Source organism: Lissotriton vulgaris, chromosome 2_1 (genome assembly GCF_964263255.1).
Source record: "Lissotriton vulgaris chromosome 2_1, aLisVul1.2, whole genome shotgun sequence".
In the NCBI taxonomy this organism is placed as follows: domain Eukaryota; kingdom Metazoa; phylum Chordata; class Amphibia; order Caudata; family Salamandridae; genus Lissotriton; species Lissotriton vulgaris.
Genome location: NC_141687.1, coordinates 722,073,592 through 722,092,746, shown reverse-complemented (window position 1 = coordinate 722,092,746; position 19,155 = coordinate 722,073,592). Strand labels below are relative to the sequence as shown.

At 43.4% G+C, this 19,155-nt stretch overlaps 1 protein-coding gene across 2 annotated transcripts in view; it reads right to left on the bottom strand.

Annotated features, from left to right (window-relative positions):
- Window positions 1-1,737: 1,737 nt before the first annotated feature.
- TRIM66 (tripartite motif containing 66) overlaps window positions 1,738-19,155 on the bottom strand; it is an 862,818-nt gene continuing 845,400 nt past the window's right edge. For both annotated transcript variants that reach the window (XM_086956002.1, XM_086956003.1), the window contains exon 19: window positions 1,738-2,678. In XM_086956002.1, coding sequence (XP_086812128.1) covers window positions 2,424-2,678 — 255 coding nt within the window. In that variant the 3' untranslated portion in view covers window positions 1,738-2,423. The remainder of the gene's footprint in view (window positions 2,679-19,155) is intronic.

Below are 19,155 nucleotides of genomic sequence, written 5' to 3'. Positions count from 1 at the left end.
CCGCCAAGCATTTTATGAGTTTCCCCTCTGCCAGCCATTTCATGAAAAGGCTGGCAGAGGGGAAACAAAGGGGGGCCGACAGGGTCCCCACCACCATGGGAATGCATTCAGGGGACACAACATGTGCCCCAATGTTTCTTACACCCCAAGTTCCAGCATGGCATGGACTTCACAGTTTGTATAAGTTACTATAAATATAATTTTGCATCCTTAAGCAAGTCTTTCGATGAAACATGTGTCGACTGCCTGTTTGTACTGAAGACATCACTCCCAGAAAATGTTTCATGTCTGTGCAAAGAAAAAAACACCTATTACATGAACCTCAAATCTAGAAAAAGAAGATCTTTATATTTGATTGTATGTACATGTGGGATACTTGTAAAGCGCGCTGTTACTCTACCCTAGTGTCCTGACGCTATAGACCGCTGGGGAACCCGTCCGGGTTTTCCCTGTGAGATGGTCCCTTACTGGGTATCTCCAGGGTGAAACCAGGCATCCCCGACGTCTGTGGGGGGCCATTGTGGAGATGAGGTAAGCTTAATGCCCAGAGTTGCCAAGTGTGTTCCCTGGTTAGAGTAGGGACTGAGGCGAGAATTATCGAGTCCGTTGACCGTGGTCCAAGACCCTGCCGCGTAGGGAATTGAACCCTGGTACCAGGCCGTTCTCTGCTTACAGGTCTGCCGCCTCTAACCAGTGAGCCACACCACATTGTATACTTTAACAGTGGACTTCTTTGTGTTCTTTGGTATTTTACTGCTTATTGCCGACCCGGGGATCCTGTGTTCTGGCTACTATACCGTTGGTGGCAGGGTTTGCATACCAAGAAAGCACCATATAAATATTGTTTTTCCATTCGGATTGACGTTCCCTCACTTATCTGTGCAGTTTTGATGCGCAGGGTTCTTGTAGCATAGCTACCACTGCTTTGTTCATTGTTTTCCATCTAACTCTTCTTAGGTGCGTCCCTGGATACCTTCTGCGATGGCATGGTGGTTTTCAGGGTGTACCTCAGTGGGCACTTGATACAGCAGGCAGCTGCAACATATGGAACACTAGGTTCCCCATTTGCACACTTATCTTTAAGTTCTATAATGAAAGCGTAAAGAGAATGTGGAGGCTCTAGAGGTCTCTCTAAAGGTTGTGGTAGACCTACAACAGTTTTGTGGCAATTTCCTCAGGTGAAAAGGATACGACAATCAAACACACTCTAAAGCTATTACATTAAAGGGCACACCTCATATGTAGTTTAAATATTCCATGAAGAACTACTGTTGCCTCTTCTTGAACTGTTTGCACTTCCAATGTACGTCATAATTTAATGCAAACTTCGATTGCCCTAAGTGGAGATGATAAAGGCACATGAAGTTGAGACAGGGTCCAGGTTTGGCAGACTATATGTTTGAGTGAGGGTGAAGGCTTACCCTTTAGTATCACCACTTCTGCCAAACTCCTTGGGCTCCTATACTTTGCATCTCAATTCCCCTGTTATTCCAAATGCTCCTCTAGATCATTTATACAGCTTTTTGCAGTATTTGATGCTCCAGTCTATGTATGTCACATCCAGACTGCAGTGTGGGTGCCTCTACCCCACTCCCTAACAGAAGAGATGCATTGAGGGATGCCAGAGCAAATAGCACTGATTTAACTGTACGCTTGTGTAAAGATATGTGTGACGGCTGCATGCATACTTCTTATCCGTGTCTTCTCCACATGCATGTGCTTCAACTTAATCAAGTGCTTCTCAAAGTGTTTTATTGGGTTTTATAATATTTTAATACAGCAAAACAAAGCACATTTTTATATAAATATGAACTTACCCCTGAAAATCCTATGCATGTAAAACATTATCGAATATTATTCAAATTCTTCTGTGTCATCCCTGAGGCTTTTATTCTCAAAGACGGTCCATTTTCACTTTTGTCTTTGAGGTTTGCAGGTCATCTCCTCAGTCTAATGACTTTACAATAATCAAATATGAAACAAAAACAAAACAACTCCAATTGAGGTCCCTTGTCAATCTTCACAAAGTATTAGAACGTGTATGTACCATAATTTATTCCTGCAGTAATATATTTCAGCAATTACAAAGAGAAGCTGATATTGCATAACTTACTATCAGACTAGATAGTAACACTATACTGACTATTAAGGTAAGGTAATTAAAGAATAATCAAACTACTTATATCTATATGTATGAAACCATGTTTGCGTTTCCATAGACACGTCTGCAATGCTCAGAGTCCGATATATACTGATCGCTTCTCTGACCTAATATAGGATGCCAAACAGTTCCAAAAATAAATGTCATGGTTTGGCTAAAATTACTAAATTGAGATTGCAACTCCTGAATTCATATTCTGTCATTTTTGCAGCCCCTGAGCCACCATTTTTTTTTAATTGTCACAGTTGAGGAGGGCAGGCCATTAGATTGGATCAGGTTCCTTTGTTTTATAGCTGACAGTATGACGCCTTCTTCTTTTAGGTTGTGTTCCTTCCTGTTCAAACGGTGGCCAGTGAAAGCCTCTGGTGTAGAAGCTGCTTTGACCACCGCCTATTTCTTCTGAGTCTGAATCTTCTTGCAGCGGGAATGAGAATATCTTATCTGGGTACACTTCACTTAGCTTCTCTTCGAAGAACATTTGCAGGTTTCTTCCAGCTTCTGCAACCTCAGAATCTGGCTGTAGTAAAAAGAACAGCATATGAGTGAGTTTCATGGGATCAATAATCAACATATATATATATGGGCTTCTATTTCACGGTTCCATGTAAGAGCATACCATAAAAATGGTAGACCAGAAAGTGTTGAGGTTAAAATGTGATATGTTTTAACTATAAATACAGGAATTAAATCTCAGCTCTTAGCAGAAGTACAATTTTATCCTTGTTTCCTTTCCAGTCTTCAATTTAATTCATACTTTAATTAGTATTAAAAACATTAAAGCAGATCAAACATTAGATACGAAAGAATTCATCAACCAACATAACATATATAAAACAAGATGCCACATAGCAAACAATCATAAAAATAGATACATGTAAGTTCACGGAATTCACAGATCCTTCTTGTTTCTGATCTCTATTGCAGCTGACAAAATGCTATTTACACACAAGCACATTAACCCCTTCCGTGCTGATGACGAACCCCAGCCGTCATGCACTACGGTGCTCGTGTGCTGATGACGGCTGGGGTTCGTCACGGCCCGCCCCTGTTCGTGTTGTCTACAGCACACCAGGGGAATCGCGGCCGCATGGAAGGGGTTAAAGACTTTTCCAATAGCTATAAAAAAGAAAGCAGGTCTACACTGAATAAAGTTATATATATAAGCATTGCAATACAACAAAACGTACAAAAAAAGACAAAGTGCATTATAGTTTGTAAAGAGATCAAATCTCAAGAATATGGATTTAGAACATCAGCTGCCGACCTCCCCTTTGGGATTGTAAAAGAAAATGCAAAATACCAATTTTAATTTTTTTTAGGAAGGAGCGACCCCAGGAATTCTTGGCATTAATTAAATGTGGTCCATATAGTACTGTGTTTACATGTAGGCTTCAACATTTTTAAGGGCCTCACCATGGAATTTCATTTTTGATATAAAAATATACCTAGCCCATTTTCTGAACGTTTTGGTAATACTCTTTGGAATAGCAAAAAGAACTGTTCTGCATAACTCTTGACACATTGATTTAGCTTAGCCATTCAGAATTAAGGGGGAAATCCCAGGCTAAGCAGTTCTTGATTACCCATCCATTTAGGCCTGCCCAAGGATCAGACCAGAGAGATAACAATATCAAGAGCAGGACAAACTGAATTCTGTCCTATAAATAGGAAAGACCAGGCATTATATGAATCGTGTGGACTGCTCTGCAGGACTGCAAGTGACCCCCTGCAAAATCTGCTTCTCTCGATCTGCAAGACTCAGGAGTCAGGAAAGCCCAAACCACAACATGGGAAAGATACACACTTCATGTTGCATACTGTATCCAACTGTGGTTGAGATTTTCTGCGCAGTATAGAGGCAAAATCAAAAAAGTTAGGCTGTAGAGAAACAAACTTTCTTCTTTAGCGCAAGTGTTGGGACGAACAGGTAATGCTGTAAAACATGATCCCTAGATACGAGAAGACCTCGACTTTCCCAAAAATATGGGTAATGGCAGAAAAGGTGTGTCTTGGTAAGCTTGGGCTCCAATACCATGACCCAAGATTTTGCATAGTTTAAACCCAAGTCTTGTCCATCCATAAAGGATAGGAAGCCTTTAATAAGACTGCTAAGGCTTTCAGACTGTTATCAGTATGACTCTGTTTACATACATAGGGATGGGTTTGGATCCCACCTGAGAAATGTCCTAAATGTCCTGGCGAGGTGGATTCAGGATCATTAATATATATAAACAAACAGGATCAGAGGCATCACACAATCGTGCCAGAGACTCAGTAGCAACTACTAAAACAACAAAAAACTTAAGTGAGTGGTAGCGACAGAAGCGGGCTAACTACAGTAAAGCTGGAAGCCAGAGCGAACCCTGGCAGACATGTCACAGTGTAAATGCTGTAGGAAAGTCACAATGCCGTGTGCGTTTCACTCCAAGCTTGCTGTTTGTGCAAGTGCAGGACCTTGGTTTCTTTCACGTGATAAAATGTAAATGTATCTGAAGATTGCTACATGTTTTTGTTCTTTATCCTGCTACAACTGCTAATGACTGAAGTTAATAAAACCCTATAAAATGTGTTTAATATTCACCAATGTCAACCACCATGTCGACAAACAGTGCCCAGAGTTTGGGTCTATTGATGCTATCAAAGCTGATTTTAGGTGCATGAAAGCCAGGTGAAAGGAACTTTTTTTAATCAATGTATAATCATCTATAAGGAGGTTTAAAAGCCCCTAGACCAGCCCTAAAACTATATAGCACAGAGGAAAAATATTGTTCTCCTCTGCCCAGGCTAATTGTCATTCCAGCATCAATAATTAAATTAGGAAGTTGGAGGATAGTGAGGGGGCGGTTATTTTGGTGTTCATCTCTTTTACACTTTTTAAAATGGGAATAACGATACACTGGGGTCAAGAGAAAGGGACGGTGAAACTGTTTGCAGATTTAATTATTTTAGTGACTACGGGGGACAACAAATCAATATTGTTCTTGAAATGATACATGGGCACCCCATCAGGGAGAGTGGCTTTGGTTGACAGGCTCTCAGTGTAGCCAGCCTCACCTCAGGATAAGAAAGGACTAAACCATGAGCAAGAAGGAACAGGAATGTGATGACCTAAGTCTAAAGTAGTCAGCTCATTATAAATATCTGGAAAGTGACTACCCCATCTATCAGGGAGCATTGCAGAATCAAGGGACGAGCTTAAATGGTTGCTGAGAGAGGAGGAATTCATAATATTCCAGAAAGGGCCACAGTCTTTATTATGACCAGCCTCAATAGGTCATTCAGCTGCAATAAGGTAATCACGGGCTTTATTCTTGATTAACTTTTGTTGAGTGCTTCCTAATAAAGGAGTCAGCAATGCACCTTCTCTTACTTGTCCCTGGGACATTTACACAGGGCCACACTTAGATTGTGAATGATTTGAAAGCATGAATAGACAACATAACCACAACTATCCTTTAATACATTATCAATAGGAACACCTGAGGGAAAATACATGCATCAGATTGAACACAGGTTTCAAAACAGCATATATAACAGATAACTGAGTTGTTTGTCAAGGAAGTAGTCACCCAGGTTTGTAAACCCCTATTAGGACTCCCACTAGGGTAAGGGGTGGCTGGAACAAAAAACGAAGCTAATCCAGCCACATGCTCCACCTCAGTGGACCATGTCTAATGTAATAAAATGTGGCCAAAGGTCAGTCAATAAAGAAAGAATGGTTAAGTACCTATTAGGAAATAATTTTAAAACGTAATCAAGCTCACAGAAGGAAACAAATGTGGGGGAGTCTTTGGACACAGACGCAGGATCGTTGGCAGGCTCTAGTTTGGAAAATAAAAAAAAACAATTTCATTTGGTGATTCTAGAAGGGTAAATCGATTATGCATAGGAATTTGTTGGTAACTATATATACTAGAAGTGGCTAAATATTTGGGAAGGTGGGCCATGGCGAACGATAACTGTTATACCTGCTGCTCAGCCAGTGTGATGGTGGTGCGGAATGTTTTTGTGAGAGGTGGCAGTGGAATGTTGGATGAGTGAGGGTGTCAGTTGGCGGATGGGCTGAGCAGCAGGAAGGCTGCTCCTGGTGGGGCTCTCTACTTAACATCTTACTCAATAAATCTACTTAACCAAACAACAGGGAACCTGACCTGCTTCTTTCCACTAAGTATTTTGGCGACGATTTTGAAAAGACCTACGTGTGCAACTGAACTCTGAAAGGAAACTATCCGAACTGTAACTTACATGAATCAAAGCTGAGGAATCTACTGTGAGAAGAAAATAAATGTAAAGATCCTTTGAAACTTTAAGTGCTGAGAAAGACAGTATGCCCTCTAGCCTCACCAATGTCCTAACTCAACGGACAGCCTAACACCCAGGGCATGCTGGAACCTTGAACATCCTCACAAGCACTTTGCAGCAGTGTCATTCCCAGTGTTCTTCTATGTGCCTTCCTACCAGCTGAGAGGAAATTGGCTGTGGGATTATTTGCATGTGCTGGGAATGCTGTAAGCACACTTGAAGCTCTGTTGTGAGGAACCTGAAGTGTGTTCATGACATTAATTTACAGGCATACCTACGACAAAGTTATTGGCTCAGCACTTTATTTCAACTTGTTGTTACGCTGGAACATACATGAAACGATGTTCGTGACCCTGGATTCTGGCAATGTTTCTAATGGTAGCATTGTTTCCACCATCTCTGCATGCATGAGGATTACTAGGAATATTTAAAATCAAAACCAAGAGGAGCCACAGCTGACCAATTTGATTTCTGGAGGTGAGCAATTATTTGTTTCTTTATTGTTTGGACTCCAGCAGGCCTTCTTTACTTGTTGCAGTTTCACCGCAGTTTTGGGATTTGAAAAAGAGCACATGTCTTTCTCAGTGCACGCAGCACGCAACCTTATCTACTTTTTGGAATCCTGCTGTGTCTTCAGAGGATCTCTTCTTACGTAGCTATTTCCACGCAGCTTAAAGCTGCTGAGGGACACTAAGGTGCACAAATGTGCCTTGAGCCATCCGGCGCAGCGTGAAGTACATGCCGCCATCTTGTGTTTGGGGGTAGGACTCATCTTGTTTGGCTTTACCCGGTGCCATCCTACACTTTTCACGATTGGGTACCATTTTTTCTGGAAGTTGTGTTTGCAAAAAAACACTGTCATGCAGTTTTCTTCAGTGCACAGTCGGGGTGGGAATATTGTTTTTTGCCCTCACATATTTATTCTGCTGAGAGAGGAATTTTCGGATTCCAGGTACTTTCGTTAATGTACTTTGTCCACCTGTTCTTCAAATCCTGGCACCTGCATGTCCACTTGTCTTACGCTGTAAGAGGTGCGAAGAGGTGTATTTCTACTTTGGCTTTGTTTCAAAATTACTGTGGTTCTGACTTAGTTATTTATGGCATAATTTGTGCATGAACTCCAGGTATTTGTTCTTGAGACTGCCTATCTTCTTAACGGTCATGCCACTTGTCTACAAGAAATTACATGAGACAACTAAAAAGAGTTTCCTATATTCTGAGTATACTGCCATCTTGTTTCATATGCCATGCTCAACTTGCTGCCGTGTATTGCCTTGCTCTTATTGAGTGTACTGTTATTTATGCTTTGTGTACTTAGTGAGATGATCATTAATTTAGAGCAGGGCACAAGTCCTAAAAAAAAAGTGGGGGGAACGCTGTCACCGGAAGTGACGTCACGACCGGAAGTGACACCACGAAAGGTGGCTTGTACCATTGGGCTCATTGCCTCCCCTCGCTCACTCCTTCGATGCAATTGCATCTGAGAAGTCAACGCGTGAGCAGCGTGCTGTGAGCTGCGATCTCGCCCCAGAGAGGCCAAAGAGTGAAGTCCAGCTGTTTGGCAGGGGGGATGGCGTCCCCCCCGGTAAAATAAGTGGGGGGATACCGTCCACCCGCGTGGTACCCCGACTCGAGCCCTGATTTAGAGCCTATGTGTACTGTACCATGTGTTTCTTTTACAGCCCGTGTTCTAACTTTAAGAATTCAAGAAGGCTTTCCAGTATATTTCTGCTCCTGGAAGTTAAACCTGTTTGTATGCATGCTTTTTGATTGTTTTCCTACTGTCAGGACTATTCACACATCTACAGGCTGTTCTTTCCTTGTAATTTCATTGACTGGTTTATGTGTGAAAGGACAAATGTGAACCTTATTGGTGGAAGTGCATTACTCAGTACCCTTTCATTTGTGATGTTTTGGGGTTGAAAGGGATGTGCTTTTAGATGTTCGTTCCACCCTTGCTACGGGTAAGGGTGAAGAGCAAAGTGCAAGCCAAGTTTTCTTAGTGTGAGTGTTTGATTGCTTTTTCAATTTTACTACGGGCTTGGATGTACAGCTGTTTAGCTGTTTCATTATTGCTGTGGCATTTTAAGGGTGGAGGGCAGTTAGATGCCACATGTCTGATGTGGAGTCGTCTTTTACACTTACCGCCCTTACTCCAGGTTTGGGTGAAGGGCTGAGAGGAAGCCAGATTTTTGAAGAGTGAGTGTTTTTGCTAGTGATTGCTGTTTTTTCTTACTACTTTCTTGGGTGTAGAGTTATGTACTTCTTACATGTTCGGTGCAGAGTGTTTTTCCACACTAATTTTTGCTTTGGTGTAGGGCAATTTTTTTATGCTGTTTTTGTGGTGTAGAGTCGAGTTCCACACTTATCACCCTTACTACGGGTAAGGGTGGAGGGCAGCGTTTATGCCGTTTGTTTGGTGTGGAATGATTTTCCACATTTTCTAAGCTTTTTTTAATTGCTCTTCTTTGCATGTTTCCCTACCATGCCTCGTAGTCTGTACCCTTCGTACCACTTTCTTGTTGGCCTGACCAGCCAGCTTGTTTTTTGGAATATGGGTTTTGTTTTGTCTTTTGTGGTGTGGTAGTGTGTGCGTTTTTTTGGTTTGGTTAGAAAGGGAAATGTGTATATTCCATGTATGATCTTTATGATTTCCTTTGCATGTATTATTTTATCAATTGTTGTACACATGCATGAAATGTTTCCATCTATTATTTTCATGCCTTCGCATCAGCACTTTGCTACAATGATTATTTGCATGCATTTGCTTTGATGTCATTGTGTTGCATGTAATAGTTTTAATGTCATCCTTTGCATGCACTATTTTTCTTCCTAGGGCTCCTTTATCATTTGTATAAAGAAAGGAGATGTGTTATACCTGCTGCTCAGCCAGTGTGACTGTGGTGTGGAATGTTGGTGTGAGAGGTGGCAGTGGAATGTTGGATGAGTGAGGGTGTCAGTTGGCGGATGGGCTGAGCAGCAGGAAGGCTGCTCCTGTTGGGGCTCTCTACTTAATATCTTACTCAATAAATCTACTTAACCAAACAACATGGAACCGGACCTGCTTCTTTCCACTACAATAACATGTGGAATTTATAAAATTAACCTAAGGAAACAACCCTGATCTTGGTTCTCAGAAGTCAGCATGATTCAAGGGACCTTACTAAGCGGGACACCATACATTTATATTTAAATTTGATGACAATTCAATCCCCTGGGCCTTGTTTAATAGATGGACCCGCTCAGGAGCCACATCTGATAAAACAATCTCATTATACAAGGAGGGAAATCACATGTGCATTATGTAGCTAATATGCAGCTTTGTTCTCAAATTGAGAATAAGGGTCATTGGTAAGAATCAAAATATTTGTGGTGGCATTAGGAGGTAAATTCTACATTGATCACCTTCTATCAAAAATCCCGATATTTCCTTCTAGTTTGATGTCGTTCGTGGATGATAACTAGGAACAACTACAGCACTGGTAGTGTTACAGCACTGGAAGTAATTGACAAAGAAGGAGCAAATGTCTGAGGGGCAAGAGAAGTAGTAGTAGCTCCAGTCATTGCAGATGAGTAAGCAGCAGAAGGCACAAGGGTGTTTGGTTTTGAACCTAAAAAGTTGGTAGGCAAACTAGAATCAGCCAGGCTAGAATTTAAGGTTTCCTAGGTTTTGGACAAGAGTTTGACCTTGGCTTCGATGGTGAGAAGTCTCTATTGTATGTGCTTACAACAAGGTCCTAGAGAAGCAACAATAAATGGCAACATTTGTAAATCGAAATTGAAAGAAAAAAGAATTGGTCACCTCATTGATAATTGAGACAGGACAAGAAGACAGTACCGAAGATCAACAACAAAAGACGTTTTAGCCACACAGAAATTTGAGAAAGAAGCTTTTTTGATCACAGTATTGCCACCTGTGATACCTTCACTAGACTTGCTTCAATGGGAACATTTTGATAACAGTCGGAAGAAACAATACATTTTCCAGTCTCAGCGACACGTTTATCAATTGTCTTAGCTAGAAAGGTGTCAAAGGAGGAGAACACCAAACGTTTCTTTCTCAGGTTAACCTAGTTGCATTCAATATAGCTGCTTTAACACAGGGCTTGTGATCAACCTAGGCAAAAAGCTTTGTAGTCCTTTTGAACTCGACCAAGAGAGTCTCTAGCATGGGAATAGGTAGCATACCAAAGACATGCTTAAAGCAAGGTGCTATGACCATTTTAATGTCTTTTAGCTTGCCGTAAAAACTATGGATTTAAGCCCAGGTCTCTGTACTGTGGTGAATGTATGACATTGTTCTGCATGCTGTCCATCAACTGTTGTTTTTGCATTAGTCAGCCCGAGTGGGATGGGTATGCTCAGACGTGAGTCCCATGCTCTCCACACCACTGGAGTCAAGCTATCCTGGCTGAAGACAGCTGATACCAAGAAACCAGCCCTAGGATGCTTGATTCCGGTCCAGGAAAGACATGGCTTGGCAGTTCGGGCTGAACTGTTCCCATGAGGCACAGGGTCAAGGCTGATTTGCATATGGCCATGTCTGAATTGGGGTGGTGTGGAATGCAAAAAAACGATGGATTTAGGCCCAGATCTCTGTACTGGGGTGAATGTATGACATTGTTCTGCATTCTGTCCATCAACTGTTGTTTTTGCATTTGTCACCCCGATTGGAATGGGTATGTTAAGACGTGAGTCCCATGCTCTCCACACCACTGGAGTCAAGCTATCCTGGCTGAAGACGGCTGATCGCCAGAAACCGGTCCTAGGATGCTTGATTCCGGTTCAGGAAAGATATGGCCTGGCAGTTCGGGCTGGACTGTTCCCATGAGGCACAGGGTCAAGGCTGATTTGCATATGGCCTTATCTGAACTGTGGTGGTGTGGAGTGCAAAAAAATGATGGATTTAGGCCAAGATCCTTGCACTGGGGTGAATGTATGACATTGTTCTGCATTCTGTCCATCAACTGTTGTGTCTGTACAAAAACAACAGGTCAGGCCCATTGTTCATAATCTGCATTTGATTAGCTATAAATGCCCCAAAGGTGTCTTTCCTTCTGGTTCTTTTTGTAAATGTTTTAATTAAGTTTTAAAATACAATTACACATAGTATAATGCGGCCCACTCATAGGTTACCTCAGAGTGTGACTAGTAAAATCAGCCTTTTTTAGAAAAGCAACAGTAGTCCCAAGCACGAAAGAATGGGTGAACAAAATAAATATAGACACAATAGCACTATATTGACCTCTGTCCAGCCGGACAGAGGTCAAATTTTTACTTTAGAAAAGAATATTCTAATTGAATACCTTCAACATTTCCATAGAGGGGGGGCACAAGCCTGTACCCAAACATATACAATTTAACATAAAGGAGAAAAAGGTTAGAAAATAGACCAGAGTGATTAGGCAAAAGCTGATATTTCCTGTGAATACTTCAATACCAGGAATTTCATTAAACACCATAACTTGCCAACCTTGGCAGTTAGTACAACACACAGTATATGGTATTTTATACAGTCGACCGCGTTTCGATCCCTTTTACAGGGTCATAGGGATCATCATCAGGACAAAATGTTGCCTAATTTTAACAAGCCATGAATGCCGGGGCTGGCCACAGAGGATCGGGGCCGGCTAGCGGAATCCTGGGTGGAACTCGAGGTGTATGGAGTTCCTTGGGATTAGTAGCGCGGGAAACAATCTCCCGCAGAACGGCAGGTACTGCAGATAGTTGCGCCAGCGGATCGCTCAGTCGCATAGGGGGAAGCCTTAAAGTTAAGGTCGGATAACTTCCCTCGCCGTTACTACAGTAACGGGAGTTGTAAGTGCTATTGTGTCTATATTTATTTTGTTCACCCATTCTTTCGTGCTTGGGACCACTGTTGCTTTTCTAAATATGTTCCCGAGGTCCCGTGCTGACTCTTTCGAGTGCCCTTGTTGTTTTATATAATTAGTAAAATCAGCCAGTACAGAAAACAGTAGAGAAAGAAAACACATAGGCTGCAAGGGCAGCAGTATAGTAGAGACTCTGTGTATCATCCCCAAAACTGTATCAATGTCCGTACAAACAGTCTGATCAATATTTTCTCACTGGTCCCCTCTGGCTACCAGGTCATGTGCAGTCTCGCTGGCTGCGGGGAAAATTGACCCCTCAACATAGTTGTCCTCAGCAGTCTGGGCTAGGTAATTGCGCAAAGGGCCACATATGTCTCTTGGGCAGGGGTTGTAATTCTGCATAGACTTCACTTCGCGTGTTGCAGAAGGTTAAGTCCGCAAGCCAGTTTTGAACATTGGGTGATTGAGTGTTTTCCCAATACATGGCAATTCTCCTGCAAGCTAGCACGAGGGCAAGAGCACTCAGACTACGTATCCCCCGTGGTATATCTTTAACATAGCCCAGAAGAGCCATGAGAGGGTGGGGTGCCAGGAGATGATCTAGTATAACTGACAGTGCGTCTCCCAACTCCTTCCAGAAGGTGTATATTGTCAGGCATATCCAGGATAAATGTAAAAGATTTGCATAGTCATGACTGCAATTGTGTGTTCTTATGTTATCAATCTTAGCCTGTTGGTCCACGTTGGAATAGGCATTGTGCAAGTATTTAAAGTGTAAGAGTTTGTGCTGTTGGTTTAATGAAACAGATCTGGTCTGCATGCAGCAGTAATACCACTGAGCCTGTGTGATAGAAGCACCAATATCCCTCTCCCAAGCACAACTAGCACGATCTGTATAGGATGGTTTAATTGATGCACAAGTCAGGTAAAGTCTAGAGATCCATCGGGACACCTCCGTGGACTATATCCAGAGTGTCAGTGGGGTAAAGTCCACTGATGCCTCAGGAAGTTCAGGAACTCACTCTCAGACCATGCGTCACAATGGAGTCAGTCTGTGAGTCGATGTTATGTGGTCAGTAGATATTAAATGTCCCCTGAATGTACATTGGGCCAATTCATGCATCTCCCGTCTCTACAGGTTATTGGCACACCAATGCTTTCACAGTGAGTGGCAGCAGAGTATTCCATGGTAATGGCCGGGACAGTGAATAGAGAAATGAGCCACTGAGGTCCCTGGCTAATCGACTCCAAGACCAGCAGATCATGAAAATGGACTCTATTTATTTTTCTATGGTCAACAGGGATACCTTGGGGAGGAGGCCCTGAGTGGTAACCCATCCTCATGTGCGCGCTTGGGTTTAAGGAAGAGGAGTCGAGCATCCTGGGTGGAGCCAGTGCCATGTGTATTGAACCTGTGTGACCAAATAGAATAATTCAAATTCTGTACTTCCAGCTCCCCCTTCCAATTTAGGAGAGTGAGAATTCCCCACCTAATGCTAGGATGTTTACCGGCCCACACCAGTTTGAGTAATGCACTACTACGTGTCTGGAAGAAGGGATGCATAAGTGGTTTAGGTATATTAACAAAGAGGTATAGGAGGCATGGGAGCACCACCATTTTCAGGATCGCAATGCTCCCGGCAAGGGACAAGGGTTGTCTGATCCAGAAATCTAACTGCACCTCCAGCCTCTCGGGGAGTGGGCCGTAGTTGGTATGGATAGTCATTTCCCTATCTCTATGGAGCTCCACCCCCAGGTATTTAACCAAGTCCATCATCCAATGGATGGGAAATTCCAGGTCCACAGGGGAGGTTTACTCCATAAAGGGAAATAGTTTGGGTTTGAGCCACTTGATAGATGATCCGAAGTATCCTCCAAATCAAAATATTTCACAGACTATGGGGTTTATGTTCTCTTCCAGGTTTTTGAAAAATAGTAGGATATCATCAGCATACATGGATAAAAGAAGGTGGCTGGTGGGGAACCTGAGCCCACGATGGAGTTGCTGCTTCAAATAGACATTTGTTAGGGGGTCATTTGCAAGGATGAATAATAAGGAGGAGAGGGCATCCTTGCCTGGTGACATGATATATGGGGAATAGGTGTGATATTGCCCATTGACCAGCAGCCTATTCACAGGCTGAGTGTTTAACAGCTAGACTAATCTGAGCTATACTAGAATGAATCCCTGAGGCAGCCAAAATTTAGGCAAAACCTCCATGAGGAACGGCCACTCCAGCGAATCAAATGCTTTTTTTGCATCCAATAGTACTGCTGTGGCTTCTAGTGTGGGGTTGAGCTGGTTCAGACTACAAAAAACAGAGTGAAGATTAGTGGCCGTCGATTAATGGGGCATGAAGCCAGACTGAGCATGGGAAATCAGCTGTTCCATTAAGACTGATAGTCTGGTGGCTATTTCTTTTGCAAGTAGTTTATTATCGACATTCATGAGTGACATCGGCCGATACGGGGAGCAGGTGTGTGGTCTTTGCCTGGTTTAGGCAGCAGCATGTTTACTGCTTCATGAAGGGACTGCGGTAGGATCCCCTTGTCAAAACCCTTCGCGTAGACCTCAAATAAATGGGGAGGGGTCAACACTTGTTGTTAGGTTTTATAAAATTCCCCATTGAGGCGGCCAACGCCCGGGGCTTTATGACCCGACAGACTTTCAATCGCGACCGGGATCTCCTTAGTTATGGAGCAGCAAAAAATTGACGGGGCATCTTGGAACCATACAATTGCTAAATCATCAAGATAAGTGAGAATGGCAGATGCAGCCACCATCAACGGTGAGGTATATAGTTGGGTATAATAATATTGGATGAATTCAAGGGTAATGTCATCATCAGTAATCAATATCTCCCCAGTTGGTGTGTGTAACTGGAGTACATGATATTTGTGTCTATCCCCTCTAAGCAGTGAGGAGAATGTCCTCCAATTGGCATTCAGCCTTAACGTGCTGTCAAGTTAGGGCGTACCTGCCCAAATATATTATTTCCCTAACTGCTGAGGCTCTGTAAGTGTTAACTATAGGCGCATAGGTGGTGATGATAGCTACACTATGGTGCCCTATGCGACCAACTTGAATAAGATAGCGTCCTTACAGGCCAAAATGTGGGTGCAACAGTTTGAAGTTGACCGTCTAATGGACCAGTTTACAGATCCCTCTTGCGTAGGAGCTAAAGGAGGTAAAGTACCTATGATGTTCCCATTTGGAAACATCTGTAGTGGGTTCAGTTGGCGGGAAGTCTGTTTCTTGAAGATAAGTGACATCCACCCGATGTCAGGCAAGATATGTCAATATATGTTTACTCTTAATGGGATTGTTGATGCCCACACATTCCATGTGTGAAAGTACAACCGCCTAGATTTATGAGGTGCTGCATGACTCAAAGTGAAACAAAGTTTCTAACATCAAAACGTGATCTAAGGTACAATAGATGGTCATGAAACCTGAGCGTATGTCGACCGCAATGTGGCCCTTACATTCAGTGGTATCCATCCTCAACTTTTTGAAAGCAATGATTATGGTGGTACTAGGCTGGTGGCAACACTCTTCTGACCGTTCTGCCAGTAAAGTAACAGTGTAGCCAAATCGTGATATCGTATTAGCAACAGACAAGGCCGGCCAGAGCGACATGCCCAACACGTGTACAATAGCCCTCAGACCAATGTCCAAACTTGGCCAAGGCCCACAATAGGGGGAGCCGTTAGGCAATCATTCAGTTTTCTGCATCAGAGGAAGCCTGGATATAAAATTTCATATCAGACTCCCTCATACTGGAGCTGCTTCTTAACCTCTGAGAATTTCTTGCGTGCCTACTGAACCACTTGGGTATGGTCAGGAAAGATCTATAACTTTGACCCCTGGTAGTGTAGTGGCTGCACTCTCAGGCAGGCACAGGGCAGTGTCACGGTCGAGATAGCTAAGTAGGTGGGTAATCAAGAGCCTCAGTGGGGCCCCTGAGGGTAGCATGTGTCCCAAAGACATGTGTGCCCTCTCCACGAGAGAGACCTCTGAGAAACTGGGCTGCCTGAAGAGGTCCGACAGCAAGGTTTCCACAAAGGCATTGGGCCTCCAAATGGTCTTGGGCACGCCGGCAATGCTAATGTTGTTGCTCTGTAATCTAGCCTCCAAGTCTTCCTTTTTGACCACCAATGCAGTAAGCTGTTGTCCCATTTTCACAGCCTTATCTGACACAGTGGTGGCATTGTCTTCAAGGCCAGAAATGCACTGTTCCACGCTGTTCAGCCTTGCAGCATGTCTGTCCAGCCTCTTACTAAACCTCTCCAGCCTAGTGGAAAAGGAGTAAATGTTAGCAACAATCACCTGGAGGCCAGTCTTGAGAGTTAGCAATATGGTGACGGTTCTAGAGTGTGCCTCCTATAGGATATCCAATATCTCCCCCTCCCTGTGCCAGGTGGCAACAGCACTCGCCCGGCTGTCTTGCAGGGATCGCTGTAATTTGCTCCAATCTGGTCCCCTTACCCATAGTAGCCAGTGATTGTATGGAGTGGTGCCTAGGGAGCCTCCGAGGTGGTGGCCCAGTTCTGTGTACTCCACAGCCTCTCACTGAGCCTAGGGAACGTCAGACGAGCAGACACCAAAGCAGAAATAGCAGGAAGACCCTCCAGCCACCCAGGAGCAGACCAATCCAATAGCGGTAAGCTATGGGGAGACCAAGTGGGTAGATGCGGCGGTGACCAAAAAAGAAGCCAGACAAGGCCCACCTGGGGCCTATTCATGTGCTAGACGGCCGCTGGAGTACAAGTAAGGAGCAGGCCAGACCCGGCTCCAATGCATGGGCTCTGTAGACCCCAAGAGGTCATGTAGAGCATGGTGAGTCCGCAATCTGTCTTAGGCCCCCCATCACAACATGGCAGGGGGCCAACTGTTGCAGCCTCAGGCTTATTGGTAGTCCACAGTACCACACGATCCGCGCAGGGTTGCAGTTCGCAGCAGGCTAAGCTGCACAGGAGCCTCTAGGCTCACCCACAGCCCACCATCTGCTTGCCAGTGACAATGTGGTTCCCCGCTGCAATGGAGATCAACGGTACAGATCGCAGAGCTCCATGTTAGAAAGTGATCGTGGTTGCCGGCGTGGCCACACACCATCTTCCATTATGTTAATAAGCCCCATGCTAAACAATATACCCAGGTATGTGATGCACTGGACCTAGCTGAATTAACCATGAGCTACTGCTGCCCCGGTTAATCATGTCATTATCAACAGGGCTTCACACCTGGACCAGTTTATTGTGTAGCCAGAAAATCTTGAAAACTTTTCTGTTATGGCCAGTAGGCAGGACACTGACTGTCTAGGTTTTGCCAGGGTCAGCAGTAGGGGTGGGCGTAGTTCACGAAGTATCGCTACGCGTAGCTACGCAAAGTACACTTCGCACTACGTGAGAACTGCGTAGTAGCATGTTCGCACTGTGCAAGATGACGTTTTCAATGATTGCACAGTGCGGACAAGCATCGGGCACTGTGCAATCATTGAAAACGGCATCTTGCACAGTGCGAGCTGTACTTTTCTGCCGCTCGAGTAGATTTTTACTCGAGCTGCAGCTTTCTTAACGCGGACTGGTAGTTTCTTATCGCGAGCGGTCGCGAGCATGCGCGACCACTTGCAATGAGAAACCTGACCTTCCCGCGTTGAGAATCTTGCTGGGAGGTTTATTTTCCATGCTCGCGATCGGCAACTTGATGTTGCTGATCGCGAACAAGGAAAAAGTCTTGCGAGGATGTCATTATGCTTGCTCCCGGTCGCCAACTTGATGTTGAGGACTGCGCGCAAGCAAAAAATGACCGCTGAGCTACGCTACGCATGTTTGCACTGTGCTACATGCAGTTGCGTGGTGCGAATTTGCGCAAACTTCTCAAACTACGCAAGCTTAGCGTAGTGCTTTGCGCAGGGTTAGTCAGCAGGATGTAATTCACATAAAACATTATTTTACATTTACCACCAGTTTAGTATTACTTTGTTAGAGCTGGATTGCCTGATGAAGGCCGCCAATGCCTCAAGCACAAAAAGGAAGAGAAGCATAGAAAGGAAAAGGAGTTCAGAACTACAGAAATATAGGGTTCTCCTTTAAATGGTCAGTTTCTGTGTCAGATATTTAAGTGAGCCCAGATCAATTATGTATGGGCTAAACATGCCACTTAATCAATACTTCTACTTGATATTGGAAGACATTTTAGCATGATAAAAATGGGAGTGAGTTGGTCAAACGGTTCACTCCTTGTGACTAGCCTACCTGCAGCATGGTGGGCCGCCTTGAGGAACTTATGGTATACCTCTCAAAAGACATGTTTTTGTCTAGTGTGGAAAGATTTCAGATTATACAGTTAGTTGAAATCAGATTCAGGTTTATTCTCGGCCTCAGATTTTGATATATTTTTACATATCCATCCCTACCTAATAATTATGGCTAAGAATTAGACACGCAGCTAATAGTGCTATGACTAAACACTGTTAGATATGCTTCCTAGCTGGCACAGTCTTCTAAGTATGTTACCACAGATTTCTATGTTATTGACTTATAAACATTATGTCATACGTTTGAAACGTAACAAATGTCAGAATAATGTAATAATAAGTTTCATATACTAATTTCCAAACGTTTTTGCCATGTTTGTACTGTTAACAAATGGAAATAAAAAAATAAAAAAACTTTTTAAAAAATAGAGAGGTAGCAGAAAAATCTATACAAGTGAGGTTCTCTGTTTTTGTGTGGTAAGGTGTGAGAAATTAGGTATTTAGTTGACTAGGGTGTGAGCCACGGTCAAACAGCGTTTGAATGTGGATTATTATTAATTGTAGGTAGGGACCGACCACTAGTAATAAGGCCACAATCAAT